The sequence below is a fragment of the Lontra canadensis genome, unplaced genomic scaffold, assembly GCF_010015895.1.
Source record: "Lontra canadensis isolate GAN:19392208 unplaced genomic scaffold, GSC_riverotter_1.0 scaffold1, whole genome shotgun sequence".
Taxonomy (NCBI): domain Eukaryota; kingdom Metazoa; phylum Chordata; class Mammalia; order Carnivora; family Mustelidae; genus Lontra; species Lontra canadensis.
In genome coordinates, this window is record NW_022630995.1 from 132,058,923 (window position 1) to 132,074,535 (window position 15,613).

Genomic DNA, 15,613 nt, shown 5'->3' on the forward strand with positions numbered 1-15,613 from the left:
CCTAACAGCTTTAAATGCACTTTGAAATGTCCTCGAGTTCCTGAGGAGGGAAAGAATTTGCAAATATAACTGTGAAATTATTTTAGATAATCAGACAGCAAACGAGTCCTTTCAGACGTTGTCTTTTTCAGTAGGTTGGGTTCAGTGTCTCCACAGGAGACTGTTCCAGTCTCTCTCTGGGGAAGAATATACCCTGATGCCCAGATTCATTCTGGGAATTAGGTGTGGAAGGGGCCTTAGGAGCCCCAGGTCAGAGGGTGCCCTTTCACAGAATCCCTCAGTTCTCAGCCCCATGCCCACCTTATCCACAGCTTCCTCAGTATCTGGAGACGCTTGAGCCTCTTCTGCTCAATATCTACTCATTTTCTCCAGAACAATAAGCCTACTCTCTCAGGTCTCAGATTAGACACCACTTGTGGGGAACACTGTCTAACCTCTTCTCTTCAGGTCAGATGTAGGTACTTTCCTGTTGACTGTTGACTGTTCTCCTATCATGGAACTTAGCACACTGGATGCTAAGGGCAACGCGCTGCTCTGTATCTCCCAACGGGGATTGTCCTAGCAGTTTTCTTATCCAGAGTCACCTTCCCAGTTCCTACACAGAGTCTGGATGTTCCTAGGAATGCTAAATAGAGTTAAAATATAACTATTATGGACTGAAGCCAGAATAGGCTGACAAAAGTCTTCTAAAAACTGATTTCATTGTAAATATTTATTAAGTAGATGAATATTTTATCAATCATTATTGACCCATATCAGGAATACCTGTAGATTCATAAACTTTTCAAGAAAGTGAAAACACTTGACAGTGACCTGATAGAGAACAGTAGTGTTTAAAACGCAGGAAAATGCATTCTGTGAGACCAGAATTACCTGGATACCAAAATTCGACAATAATATCACGACGAAAAACTACAGAGCAATATCCCTTATGAGTGTAGATGTGGAAATCCATAAGAAAATACTAGCAAACAGGGCACCTGTGTGGCTCAGTGGGATAAAACCTCTGCTTTCAGCTCAGGTCATGATCCCAGGGTGCTGGGATCGAGCTCTGCATAGGGCTCTCTGCTCGACGGGGAGTCTGCTTCCTTTCCTCTCTCTCTGCCTCTCTGCCTACTTGTGATCTCTGTCAAATAAATGAATAAAATCTTAAAAAAAAAAAAAAGATATTTCACAGGGAAATTTCGTTAAAAAAAAAAAAAGAAAGAAAATACTAGCAAACCAAAGCCAGTATGATATAAAGGATTATTTATACATTATCAGATGGCATTTATGTCAGAGATGTAAAGTTAGTTTTGTTGTCGTGTTTTTATTATGTAAGCTTCAGGTGTACAGTTTTATGGTTCAACATCTGTTGAATACACTACATCGTTATCCCCACCCCAAGTCTAGTTACCACTCATCACCATAGACTTAATCCCCTCCACCCCCTTCACCCACTCTCTGATTCCCTTCCCCTCTTGGTGAACACAGTCTGTTCTTTGTAAGTTTGTTTTTGTTTTATTTGGTTTGTTTGTTTGTTTTCCTTTTCAGATTCCACATATAAGTGAAATCATACAGTACTTGTCATTCTCTGTCTGATCTGTTTCACTTAGTATAATACCCATCCATATTATTGCAAATGGCAAGATAGCTCTTTTTTTTGTGGCTGAGTTATATTCCATTGTATAATTATATCACATTTTCTTTATCCATTTATCTACTATGGACACTTAGGTTTTTCTATGTCTTAGCTACTGTAAATAATGCTGCAATGAATGTAGGAACACATATGTCTTTCTGAATTAATGTTTTCATATTCTTCAGATAAATACCCAAAACCGGAATAGCTGGGTCACATGGTAGTTCTAGTCTTAAATTTTTGAAGGATCTCCATGATGTTTGCCATCATGGCTGCACTAATTTACAGTGGTGCCTGAAGTTTTCTTTTTCTCCACATCCTTTCGAACACTTGCTATTTCTTATCTTTTTGACAATAGTCATTCTAACAGGTATTAGAAGATACCTCACTGTCGTTTTGATTTGCAATTTGCTGATTAGTAATTTTTTTTTTTTTTGGTAAGACTAGGAGCTTTTATTGAACATTTTTGAGAAGAAAATCACTCCCACCACCTTCCCCCACCCCTCTACTGTAAAGGATTAATTCATTTTGAAATTTCTTTCAACGTAATTTTTTCAAAATAATTTTTATACTCTTACTGGTTATAAAAATAACCCAAACTACAGTTAATTACATTGTAGAAATACAAAATACAGAATATGAAATTTCTAATTCATTATTTCCTCTGAAATATACACTATCAATAGTTTTTACATACTTTTGTTCATATATACATATTTTTAAAATTAATTAATCTATTTTTTATTTTGATTTCTTAAGTCTTTAATTTTTATGTATGGTATAAAATAGTGATCTAGTTTCATTTTTTTGCCTGTGGCTGTGCAGTTTTCCAATTGCCATTATTAAAAAGCCTGTCTTTTCTCTGTTGTATGTTCTTCACTCCCCTGTCATATATGAATTGTCCATATATGTGTGGGTTTATTTCTGGGCTCTCAATTTGGTTCCATTGATCTGTATGTCTGTTTTTATATCAATACCACACTGTTTTGATTATGATAGCTTTGTAGTATAGTTTGAAATCAGGGAGATTGATGCCTCTAGCTTTGTTCTTCTTTCTCAAGATTGCTTTTGGCTATTTGGGATCTTTTGTAGGTCCATATACATTTTAGAATTTGTTCTAGTTCTATGAAGGATACTTTTGAAATTCTGATAGGTATTGCATTGAATCTGCAGATTGACCCAGGTAATATGAACATTTTAACAATATTAATTCTTCTAACCATGAGCACAGAATATCTTCCCATTTATTTGCATCTTTTTCAATTTCTTTCATCAGTGTCTTATCATTTTCAGGGTGCAGGTCTTTCATAGTTGAGTACAATATTAGCTATAGGATTTTAGTATATGACCTTTATTATGTTGAGGTATATTCCCTTTATAATCCACTTTGTTGTGAGTTTTCATCATGAATGGACATTGACTTTGTCAAATGCTTTATCTGCATATATTGAGATAATTATGCTTTTCATCTTTTATTTTGTTAATGTGATATTATGTTGATTGATTTGCAGATGTTGAACCATCCTTGCATCCCTGGAATCCCACCTGATTGTGGTATATAATCCTTTCAATTATGGTTGGATTAAGTTTGCTAATATTCTGTTAAAGATTTTCTCATGTATATTCATCAGGTGTATTAGCCTCTAATTTTCTTTTTTTGTTGCATCCTTGTTTGGTTTTGGTATCAGGGTAATGCTGGCCATGTAAAATGGGTTTGTAAGCTCTTCCTTCTCTTTAATTTTTTTGGAAGAGCTTGAAAAAAATAGCTTTTAACTATTCTTTAAATATTTGGTAGAATTCAACTGTGAAGCAACTCTTTTCTGCATATGCCTCCCCAGGAAGGGAAACAAAAGCAAAAATAAACAACTGGGACTACAGCAAACTAAAAAGGTTTTGCACAGCAAAGGAAACCATCAATAAAATGAAAAGGCAATCTAATGAATGAGAAAAGATGTTCTCAAATGATAGATACAATGAGGGTTTAACATTCAAATTCTGTAGAGAACTCTTACAACTCAACACTCAAAAAACCAAATAGTCCAATTAAAAAATGGCCAGAGGACCTGAATAGATATCTTTCCAAAGAAGACATACAGATGGCCACCAGGCACATGGAAAGATGCTTAGGATCACTAACCATCAAGGAAATGCAAATCGAAACCACAAGGAGATATCACCTCACATTTGTCAGAATGGTGTTGTTCAAAAAGAGGGGCATTTGGGTGGCTCCATTGGTTAAGCATCCAACTCTTGACTTCAGCTCAGGTTATGATCTCAGGGTCATAGGATCGAGCTCCATACTTTAGTGGGGAGTCTCTTTGAAGATTTCTCTTCCTCTCCTTCTGCCCTTCCCCCTGCTCATGCTCTCTCTCTCTCTTTCTAAAATAAATAAATAAATAAATAAATCTTAAAAAAAAAAAAAAAAGAAAAGAGAGTCAGATGGGCTGGAGACATTTCTGGAAGCACCAGCACCATGGCTGCCCAGGGAGAGACCCAAGTCCAGTTCAAACTGGTGCTGGTTGGCGACGGTGGCACCGGGAAGACGATGTTCGTGAAGCATCACCTGACGGGGGAGTTTGAGAAGAAGTATGTAGCTACCCTGGGCATGGAAGTCCACCTGTTCATGTCCCACACCAACAGGGGACCCATCAAGTTCAACGTGTGGGACACGGCTGGCCAGAAGAAGTTCGGCAGGCTGCGGGAAGCCCAGTGTGCCATTATAATGTTTGATGTCATGTCAAGGGTTACTTACAAGAATGTGCCTAACTGGCATAGAGATCTGGTACGAGTGTGTGAAAACTTCCCCATTGTGCTGTGTGGCAACAAAGTAGACATTAAGGACAGGAAAGTTAAGGCAAAATCTATTGTCTTCCACCGAAAGAAGAATCTTCAGTACTATGACATTTCTGCCAAAAATAACTACAACTTTGAAAAGCCCTTCCTGTGGCTTGCTAGAAAACTAATTGGAGACCCTAACTTGGAGTTTGTCGCCATGTCTGCTCTCGCCCCGCCAGAGGTTGTCATGGACCCAGCTTTGGCAGCACAGTATGAGCACGATCTAGAGGTTGCTCAGACAACTGCTCTCCCGGATGAGGATGATGACCTGTGAGAACATGCAGCTGGAGCCCAGCATCAGAAGTCTAGTTTTATATGCAACTGTCCTGTGATGTCAGTGGTGCAGTGCATTTGCCACTTTATTATATAGCTGAGCAGAACATGTGCTTAATCTCTGGGATGCTGAAGGAGATGAATGGGCTTCAGAGTGAATGTGGCAGTTTGAAAAGTACCTTCATTTTCTGGACCTGCATATTTAGCTGTTTTGGAATGCAGTTGTTTCCTTCCTGAGTTTCAGATATGAGACTGCTATAGTCCCGTAACAATATCTAGTGGTGAAATCTTGTTTGTCACTGTCATTCCCATTCCTTTTCGTTTAGAATCAGAATAAAGTTATATTTCAAATTAAAAAAAAAAGAAAAGAGAAAAGAAAAGAAAAGAGAAAAAAGAAAAGAAAAGAAAAGAAAAGAAAAGAAAAGAAAAGAAAAGAAAAGAAAGAAAAGAGAAGAAAAGAAAAGGAAAGAAAAGAAATAACAGGGTTGGAGGATGTGGGGAAAAGGGAACTCTCATGTTCTGGTGTAGCCACTACGGAAGCATATAAAAATTCCTCAATAAGTTAAAAACAGAACTACCATACAATCCAGCAACTTTACTTCCAGGTGTATATCTGAAGAAAATGAAAAGACTAATTCAAAATGACACATGCAAGCTTATGTTCATAGCAGCATTATTTACAATAGCTAAGATAAACAACCTAAGTATACACCAATAGATGGATGGATAAAGAGGAGACACACACACACACGCACACACACAGACACACACACACACAAAACATTTTCTGTAACAGAGAGCCATGAGAAAAAGCTTTGAGCTGAGATGAGACCATGAGGGAGCCAATTCACCATCTGGCAGTAGCTCCCTCACCATAGGCGGTGACACTTCCTGCCACAAGTGGGTTCCTAAGCAGCTGGGGTGTGGTGTGCTCTGAATCTGTGAATTAATTAGTTATTGGAATTTTTATTGTATATCGTTGTCAAAGTGTTAAAAATACTCAGTAAGTCACTTCTTAACAGGATGTGTTTTCCCCAGATTTCAATTCTACTACATCCTAATTGAAATAAGCTCTCCTATGCATGGGTGATCGGTTCTAGCCAGAGAACACTTTTTATCACTGGACAAGTGATACATATCACTTATATCTTTACACTGGAGAATGGGCTCTTTCTCCATTGAAAGGGCCCATTCTCCAGTGAAAGCCTCTTCTCTTCTCTTCTCTTCTCTTCTCTGAGAGGGACTATATGTTAATCCATTTACTTCCTTCACCGATCACATCCCACCAAGTAACTATCAAGTACCTGGCATATAGTGGGTTCTAAATAGAAGTTTGTTGAAGGAAGGAAGGAAGGAAGGAAGGAAGGAAGGAAGGAAAGAGTGAAGGAAGGAAAGAGTGAAGGAAGGAGGGAAGGAAGGAAGGAAGGAAGGAAGGAAGGAAGGAAGGAAGGAATTGAAAGCCCATACCATGGAAATGATAGTGTCTTTCCCCATCAGCCTTATTTCATCACTTCTTATTTATATAAACTTGTACTAATTATTTAATTTTTCTAAACTTTAGTCTTCTCATTTGTAAAATGTTGTACAAGGAGCAAGGTCAAAGCCAATAATTATTACAGTGCTTAGTTCAAAGATGTAGATATTAGGGCGCCTGGGCAGCTCAGGGGGTTAAGCATCTGCCTTCGGCTCAGGTCATGATCCACTGTCCTAGGATGGAGCTCTGCCAGACTCCCTGCTCAGTGGGGATTCTGCTTTCCCTCTTCCTCTGCCCCTCCCCCTGCTCATGCTCACTCTCTCCTTCCCCTCAAAAAAATAAATAAACATTCCTAATCGACTTAATGGTCTTCTTTTAGAGGTAGAGGTTATTTCCTTAAAATCTTTAAAGTTTAAAAAGCATAAAGTTCTTGGGGACATATATCTCATTGTTTTCAACAACTATTTATTAAATCTCTTTCATAGATTAGGAACCTATCCTCACATGCTCATCTTCTATAGTGGAAAAAAAAGCAACGTAAGTAAAGAAACAGGATTATTGTGATGCATATGTTGAAGGAAATGGACAAGAAGATATGACAGATGGGAGACAGACCTGGGAGTCCCCATTGCACACAGAGATCCCGAGAGAGTGGCTTTCGAGGAGATGGGCGAGGTAGGCAGCAGACAGATTTGTGGACAATGAAAGTCATAGTAAGAAGTTGGGAATTTATTCCAAGTACATTGGAAAGCTCCAATGTACTTGGAGAGTGATACAATCTGATACAAAGCAGGAGAGTGATACAATCTGATTTACATTTTGAAAATGGACTGCAGTGTGAACAGTAAATTCAGGGTGGGCAGATAAAGAAGCAGGGAAATCAGTTAGGAGGCAATCACAATGGTTGATGTGAGAAAAGTTAGTGACTGAGATTAGGGTAGTGGCAGTGTTTATGGCCATGTCTATCTATCTATTCATCTATAAGTATATCTATACATATATTTATTTATACATATATGATAAAATTGATGGAAATTGCTGATGTGGAGCATGCGGAAACAGAAAGCTCGAAGCTGTCAACTGGAATTTTATTGGACAAACAGAAAATGGAGTCATTTCTTTTTTTTTAAATAAAGATTTATTTATTGATTTGAGAGAGTGTGAGTGGGGCAGAGGGAGAGACTCCCAAGCAGACTCCATGCTCAACGTGGAGCCTGTTGTGGGGCTGGATCTCACAACCCTGAGATCACAACCTGAGCCAAAACCAAGAGTTGGATACCTAACCCACTGTGCCACCCAGGCACCCTGAAAATGAGGCCATTTCTGAGAAGAAATATACCAGAAGAAACACAGGGGTTTTGTGTGTGTGTGTGTGTGTGTGTTGGGAAGGGAAGTGGGGACCATACTTTGACAAGAGTATTAAAAATCCGAGTAGATATGATTATTGATTATAATGAAAGATTCGTGTGCTACTGTGTGCATCTGTGCAATGTTTACAGTTATCACTGTAGATTCCTGAGCAATTTAACTTGATCCAGAATTAAAGACCTTATTTATTTACAAGATTTATTAATTTGTAAGCTATAAAAATGTATAAGATTGCTAACATCTTAACAGCTAAAGGGAAAACCAATCACCTTTTGTGACCTTTGTCTCATAAGAGTATTGCACTTGATTTTCATTTTGGTAATTTCATTCCCAAACATGGGCATATAAAAGATAAGGCACTTTTGATTTTTTTCTATGTATTTTATTACTGGAAAAATTAGGGGCTAAAGAGCAATACTTTCCCTTAGCTACTAGGGCCTAGTGTAACATTTTATAAGCAAGTTATTGTATTATATTTTTTATTCCATTTTGGTATATTTTAAAGATTTAATTTATTTATTTGATGGAGAGAGAGAGCATGAGGAGGGAGGAGAGAGAAAGGGAGAAGAAGGATCCCTGCTGTGCAGGGAGCCCAATGGGGGGCAGACACGTAAGTGACGGAGCCACCCAGGCATCCAATGGTATCTTTTTTTTACATACTAGAGTATATAATTTTAATTTAAGTCTGATGAGCACCACATTTTATAGTTGTTAAAAGCACAGAAATAATAATCTTTTCATAGACAGGAGGAAAACATAGAAATTCAATTCATTCTCCTAGTAACATGCTGAGGCTTTAGACTTACAGTACATTTTCCTAAAGGAAAATCAGCTCAGATCAGAAAAATTAAATGAAGGGATAACTCTAAAATATGTCTTTGCATTAACAATATTTCTCTTTGATCTGGTGTCTCCCTGCTTTTGAATTTATCCTTCATGAATTTGGGTGGCTTATCTGTAAAATGTGGATAATAAAATGAGGTCATTGTGAGAATCAAGTGAAAAATGCAGAGGAAACACTTTGTGATCACTGAAATGTTTATAAATATTACGCTTTTTGTTTTTGTTATGCTACTGTGTGTCTTGCATAAGATATAGAGATTCCTCAATTTGATTTAGGATTAATCGTCCATAAGGAAGGCAAATTTCCCACACTTTTCACACTAAGGTAGATGAAGTTTATAAAGTTTCTAAGGCCTTTGAATAGAGATAGTACTGGATTTTCAGCTGCCTTCCTTCTGCTTTTTCTTCTCTTCTCTCTCTCTTTTAACGTAGACTCCATGTCCACAATGGAGCCCAATGCGGAGCTTGAACTCATAAGCCTGAGCTCAAGACCTGAACTGAAATCAAGAGTCCAAGGCTTAACAGACTGAGCCACCCAGGCGCCCCTCTTCTTCTGTCTTCTTATTCTTCCCTCTTCCTCTTCCGCTACTCCTCTTCTTCCTCTGCCTTCGCTCTCTCTTTCACTTTTTCTCTCTCTCCCTCTCCACCCTGTACTCTCTACTCTTCACTTACACAAATCTGAGCTAAGTTCTCCTCTGAAGTCTATTCTTTTGGCCACAGGATTCCCACTGAAAGAGACAATCCATGAAGTCACTCACGAGAAGGCAAACCTGGACCCAGAACCTGGGCTTTGCCACCAACAGGACTCTGCTAGGCAGTGACCACTCCATGCCTCCAGGCCCCTCATCTTCTCTGTGGAATAATCTGCCCTCTCCCAAGCTCTGTATCCGAGGATGCAGGCCCCTGAAGTAAATCCTGTAACCACGTGGGGAGCAAATGAAGCCCCCTTCTTCAGTAACTTGGTCTGGTCCATATATGGGTTACTTTTCTTTTCCTTTCTTTTCTTTTCTTTTTTTTAATAAAGATTTTATGGGGGCACCTGGGTGGCTTAGTGGGTTAAAGCCTCTGCCTTCGGCTGGGGTCATGATCCCAGAGTCCTGGGATCGAGTCCCGCATCGGACTCTGCTCAGCGGGGAGCCTGCTTTCCCCTCTCTCTCTCTGCCTACTTGTGATCTCTCTCTCTCTCTGTCGAGTAAATAAATAAAAATCTTTAAAAAATATTTTATGTATTTATTTGACAGAAAGACATAGTGAGAGCAGGAACACAAGCAGGGAGTGGGGCAGAGGGAGAAGCAGGCTTCCCATTGAGCAGGGAGCCCAACGCGGGACTTGATTCCAGAACCCTAGGATCCTGACCTGAGCCGAAGGCAGAGATTAATGACTGAGCCACCTAAGTACCCCATTACTTTCCAACAAAAGTGCCAATACAAGTGTTGTGTTCGGGGTATAGGAGAATCCTGATTTAACTTCAAAGATTATAATCAGTCAACACTGAGATGTATAACAGCAATAATTACATAATGGTACTATGTGAAAATCAGAGCTATTGGATGTTTTTGAGCATCCACTTGATGAATGGGGATGTATAAATTTTTTGTATATATTTTTCTTTTTTGTATATACATTTGTATATGCATTTGTATAAAAATGTATATATTTTATACAAATATACATTTGTATAAATATACATTTGTATAAAAATGTGTGTATTTTTTCTTTTTTGCTAATAATGAATGACTGACCACGCACTCACCTACAGCCATCTGACCTAAGCATCAGTGGAGTTGGGTTTGTTGTCAGGCACAAAGCTTTTCTGAAATTAAGGATGTAGTCCTGGTCACGAGTAAGAGGTTTGTTTTGCTCTCTGTGTACATGATTAGCCTCATTAGTTTTGACTTAATTAGCATCTTGGTCCATCCCTCTAGTAGCAGAGAGGCTTCCAAAGTGTTGGGTAGGAGATACTGTAACATAGATGTGTGGACACACAATATGTTTACATACGTTGATAATTCTGTACTCTTGTACCGAACTGAGCAGCTTTCACTAACTAAGTAAGAGACTGTCTTACCCCGATGTCTTGTAAGTTGTATGAAACAAAGAGGTGAACAGCTTTCTTTTTTTGGACACTTGAAATTTAAAAGGGTACAAGAAATATTATGGATTGAAAAGTGACACAATAGATAAGGCATGGTTGTTGCTTATATGGAAGATTCCAGTACATGTCTGCACATCTCTGTAATACTCAACATTCCTGAGCACCATCACGTTGTTAGCATCCTTCGTCGTAAAGTTATCCTGCATTGTTTGTACTGGTCAGCTTCCAGCCATGGAAGGGAAAACCAGTCATTCTTTGGAAGTGGAAATTGGCAATCGGATTTTCATTTCAGCAGTTTGGTTTCCAAAGGTAAGAAGATAATAGAAAAACCCACTTTTCTCTCCCAAATATTGTACTTGCAGCGTGGTAGAATCAAAATTATAATATGGACAATAAAAATGGGGAGAGAAATAGAAACTACAGGAATAAGTACACAGATCAAATGTGAAAATTGGCAAATGACTTAACGTTAAATGCAAGCGACTTGGTAATTGTGGTTGCTGAGTGAAAAGGAGGCTGTGGTGCTTGGGTCACATTGAGGAAGGGCTCCCGGAGGAAAAGGCAGGAATCCAGGTGCTTATTGAGTAAGAGGAACATTGCAAACATGGGGAGAGGTCTGAAGGCCATAGTTAGGAAGGTGCTAGCAGATTTACTAATTCCTTCATTCACATGGGAACATACTGACCTATGATTGTGGCTCTGCTGTGGGAGGCAATGGAGACAAACACATAAGGAAGGCGGGCTCTATCACTGACAGGGAGGAAATGGGTATGGGACTCCGGATCTTGGGAGCAGGGAGGCGCTAAGTGAAGCCATGAGCATGGATATGAGACCACTCTTTAGCATGTGAAGAGGGAGAAGAACACTAAGCTGAAGGCAAGTCCCTGCGGAAGCCTAGGAAAGGTCAATGAATGTTGAGTCTTATTAGATGCATAGAGCCTACGGAGTAGAAGTGGAGTGAAGGAGTGAATGAGGTGACAGAGTTGAGGTGTTTGGGTGCCAGCTGGGGAAAGTGAACTCAAGTGAGAATTTCAGGGTTTTTTTTTTAGAAGAGGATAGGAGAGAATGGTGCAAAGGGGAAATGCAAGGAGGGAAAGAGGACCTGGATGAATAGGAGAGGGGGATCGCCTGGTGGAGGAGTGCAGGACGGGAATAGGGTTAGGGGATAGGGATGGCCTTGGGAGGAAGACAGCATAGGAGGTAAGGATGGTGTAGATATAAATATGATTGTTATAATTTGGGGAATGGGCATGCAGGAATTTAAAGTAATGAGTTGGGAGATAAAATGTAGGGAAAGAAATAGCAGGAGATACAAGACGTAAGATTTCTCAGGGCTCTCCAGTAAAATTTTCTGAAGAAGGTGTTAACCTTAAAAATAAAACTGCTAGTTGTTTCACCAGCGAAAGACTGGTGTATTCAGGAATAGCAAAGGACTTGAATCCAGGAGAGGCAAGCTAGGGCAAAGCTATAGGTGAGTCTGGAGAACTAAAGAGAGGAAAGCATTTTCATAGAGAGGAGAGGGGAGGTGTTGGGAGAGACTGTTACAAACTGAAAGTTCATTGGAGTAAACTGGGAGCTGGAAATATAATGGCTTTTCGTGCCTGAGTTGTAACCGTCTCTCATTGGCTGGGCTCTTGCCAGGAAGGAGGAAATCTGCCTTCCTTCTGCTGGGAGAGTAAGGTAGTATCTTCGGGCAAGGTCTGTCTCCTCCTGTTGGATCTGTTAACAGGCTAGGCGCAGTAGGGCTGAGAGCTCCCTCTGCTGGTCTCCTGACCCCATTCTAAGCAAGGTTTCCTTTTATTAAATTTTAACAAGGGGGAGCACAGCTTTGGTTTTGAGCCACTGAGTGATGGACATAACAGAATGGTAGATAGTGTCATCAAGGTGAATGATGAAGAAGGAGGGTTTTAGCAGAAAGATTCAAAACTCAGATTAACCAGTGATAGAGAAGAGTCATCTCCAGGGGAGGACATTGCCATAGTCTGGACAAAGAAATAACCAGTGAGTGTTTGGACCACAGCATTAAATATGAAGATAAATGACAAGGAATAATTTTAGAAGATCAGAATGCAAGATCTGTCAGCTATCTGATACAGTCATCACTAGCCACAAGTGGCTACTGAGCATTTTAAATATGGCTAGTCTGAATTGCTCTGGTGGGCTGTGATGTAAATCACACAACTGATTTGGAAGACTTAGTACGGGAAAATATTTCATCAATAGATTCTAAATTAATTGCAAAATGAGATAATAATATTTGGGGTATATGTTGGGTTAAACAAAGTGTATTATTAAAATTAATTTCACCTGTTCCTTTTTACTTTTAAAAACATGGCTACTAGAAAATTAAAAATTACATATATGGTTCATATTACATGTTTTTGGACAATGCTGCTGTGAAGTTGGTAATACTGGGGTGACCTCTAGGTTATGGTGAAATTGGTATAAGGTGGAATCGTAGAAAAACATTGATAAACACCACCTTCAATCTGAGTCGGCAATTAGCTATTTAGGTGGTGATCGTTGTAGATGGAGGACTGTCAGCGCTGTTTTAAGTGGCCCATTGAGAATGTATTTGGTTTGACCTGTCTGCTATGGTACACGTCTCCCTTCCTACCCAATACAACTGGAACATTTAGTGGGTTGGTTAATGGGAAAAAATCAGTTAAAAAGAAAAACATAAAAAATGAAGCATGCAAGCACAATTTAAATAGTCTGTTTAAATTTAAAATATAAGCATATGCTCATCCATTGGTTGGTTCTTGGTTGTTTTAGGAACAAAGTCTTAACACGATAATGCTTTTTCTACTGTTTTGGTGGTAACAGTGTCAGGTTCTTTATGGTAAAGTGACAGGTTTGGGAACCAATCTAAGAGCAGAAGTTTTAGAGATTTTTGTAAGTTTTCTTCAGCTGTTCACTGTTTCCTCATCTGTGCCTAATTCCACTTTGGAAACTCAAGTACATCCAAAGCTTTCAACTTTTTTCTACTCTTGTGTTTATCTGATTGCCTCTTTAATCAAGGACACAATCACACATGGAAGTGGCATGAACATTGTGGTGGCACAGCTGACTGACCTTGATATGCACGTGAGCCAGTGGTAAGAGAACTGTGAGGAATGAGTAGCAAGGGAAGGAGAGGTGAGACCAACTCCAGCCCTGGACGGGGACATGGGCATCCCCCAGGGCACGTCAGGTGTGAACAGAGAGATGGTTGAGTGGAGGCAGGCTGAGAGAATTTCCTCAGTACTAACAAAGAAAGTCAGACATTAGTGTTTGGAGTTCAGAAGGTTGGAGGAGGGATTCTGAAGCAGGAATTCCTGGATGGGATGCTCCACTGGCCAGTAAGAGGGTACCATGTTGGCAGTTTGTCCCATTGAGGAGGGCACCGGATCAGAAGGCTTCTATTTATGGAGCAGTTTTCCTGTGCCCACCCCCTTGCTTGTCTTATTTCATGGAATGCTCATCGTGTCAGGTGAAGTCATTGAGAAGTTTTCCAAAACAAGTGGTCTGAATTAGAACACTGTTCTGTCAAGTTTCAAAAGCAGTCTCCGGAATGAGGGTTCCTCCATTCATACTGTGCATCAGAATCACCGTGAGAGGGTGGGGTGGGGTGGGGTGAGGAAAGCTTATTCAAATGAAGATTTTCAAGCCCTGTCTCCAGAAAATTGGATCCAATTGGTCTGGAATGTGACCATGCTTACCACGTGATTCTGATATAGAAGGTTCATGAAAACTGTGTAACGTTACGATATTGCCAGGACCAAAGGACGTGCCTCTAAGCCTGTTCATGTAGTTGATGGCAGATCTCAGTAATTCACAGGCTGATGGCCTGAGGAGGTCAGTCCGTCTCAGGCTGTTTGACAGAGGCCTCCCCGTCAGGTCCTTGCTATGTTGGCTCCTTTACAATGTGACCCAGAATAAATGGCAGGAGAAGCAGGTGGGAGGGAGGAGAGAAAGATGGAAGCTGAAGTCTTTGTATAACCTGATTTGGGTAGATACATCGCTTCTGCTGTATTTTGTTCATTAGAAGTGAGTCCCTAAGTTCTGTCTAGAGTCATGTGGTAGGGAATTCAGCTCCACCTACCGAAAGGGAGGAGTATAAAGAATTTGCACATACCACCACACCATAATAAAAGGTGTGCTAATTCTTGTCTCTTCTCAGCACCCATGCTCGTGATGTCACATCAATAATTTGAAATCAGCGTGGTGGGAATATTTACACTGTGGAAGTCCGCAAACACTCTAAACCGGGTCCTCCACCCCCGCTCCCAGCCCTAGCGGTAAACATTAGCCAGCACACTGCTGGATGGATATAGAGCAATGTGCTCACAGACCGGATGTGCAGTAGATGAGTTTTAGATGAGGCTTTGGAAGGGACAATAAAAGGTTCGGAATATAGGACGTGATAGTTTCTGAATTTGAAAAGAGTAGAAATGATGCAGGAAATGGAGGCTTGGGGAGCTTAACTATGCCCATACAGATGTCCAAAAATGACATGAAAAAATCTCTCTCTCTCTCTCTTGCAAATACACAATTTTAAATGTAGGTTCATACTAGATTGAACTCTGGGGACACAAAGTCAAATGCATTAGAGACTTAGCATGCAGGATTTTCTATCTAGCTATCAGGATGAGTATGTGACCTTTTATATAATTGCCTATGAAGCCACAAACAAGTAATATACACTCCAGTGGGGATGACCTACACCTAAAATAACCCAGAAGTTCAAAGACCAAGCTTTCATTCCTTTAAACCTATTCCTTGGTGTAAGTGCTATGCCCCCAAATAAGCAAGGAGCTCTATCATCTATTAGATGTGCAGGAATTTTTTTTTTTTTTCTAAAGCAAAACCTTTCAGAATCATAGCATTTTATTTTACTTTATTTTAAAGATTTCACCCATTTGAGAGAGAGAGAGAGAGTGAGAGAGAGCATGAGTGGGGAGGAGGGGCAGAGGGAGAAGCAGACTCCTCGCTGAGCAGGGAGCTCCACACAGAGCTCAATCCCAGGACCCCAAGGTCACGACCTAAGCCAAAGGCAGACACTCAACACACTGAGTCACCCAGGCGCCCAGGAACCATAGCACTTTAGATCTGAAAATGACCT

The 15,613-nt window shown here is 40.0% G+C and overlaps 1 protein-coding gene across 1 annotated transcript; it reads left to right on the plus strand.

Annotated features, from left to right (window-relative positions):
- The first annotated feature begins 4,081 nt into the window (after window positions 1-4,081).
- Window positions 4,082-4,796, plus strand: LOC116871217 (GTP-binding nuclear protein Ran-like). The gene has a single exon (XM_032863803.1). The coding sequence runs from the start codon at window positions 4,095-4,097 to the stop codon at window positions 4,728-4,730; it is 636 nt and encodes a 211-aa protein (XP_032719694.1). The 5' UTR covers window positions 4,082-4,094; the 3' UTR covers window positions 4,731-4,796.
- Window positions 4,797-15,613: the final 10,817 nt, after the last annotated feature.

Bases quoted from the DNA above. Each gene is read 5' to 3' on its own strand.
- LOC116871217 (XM_032863803.1), top strand. From the start codon at position 4,095: ATGGCTGCCCAGGGAGAGACCCAAGTCCAGTTCAAACTGGTGCTGGTT.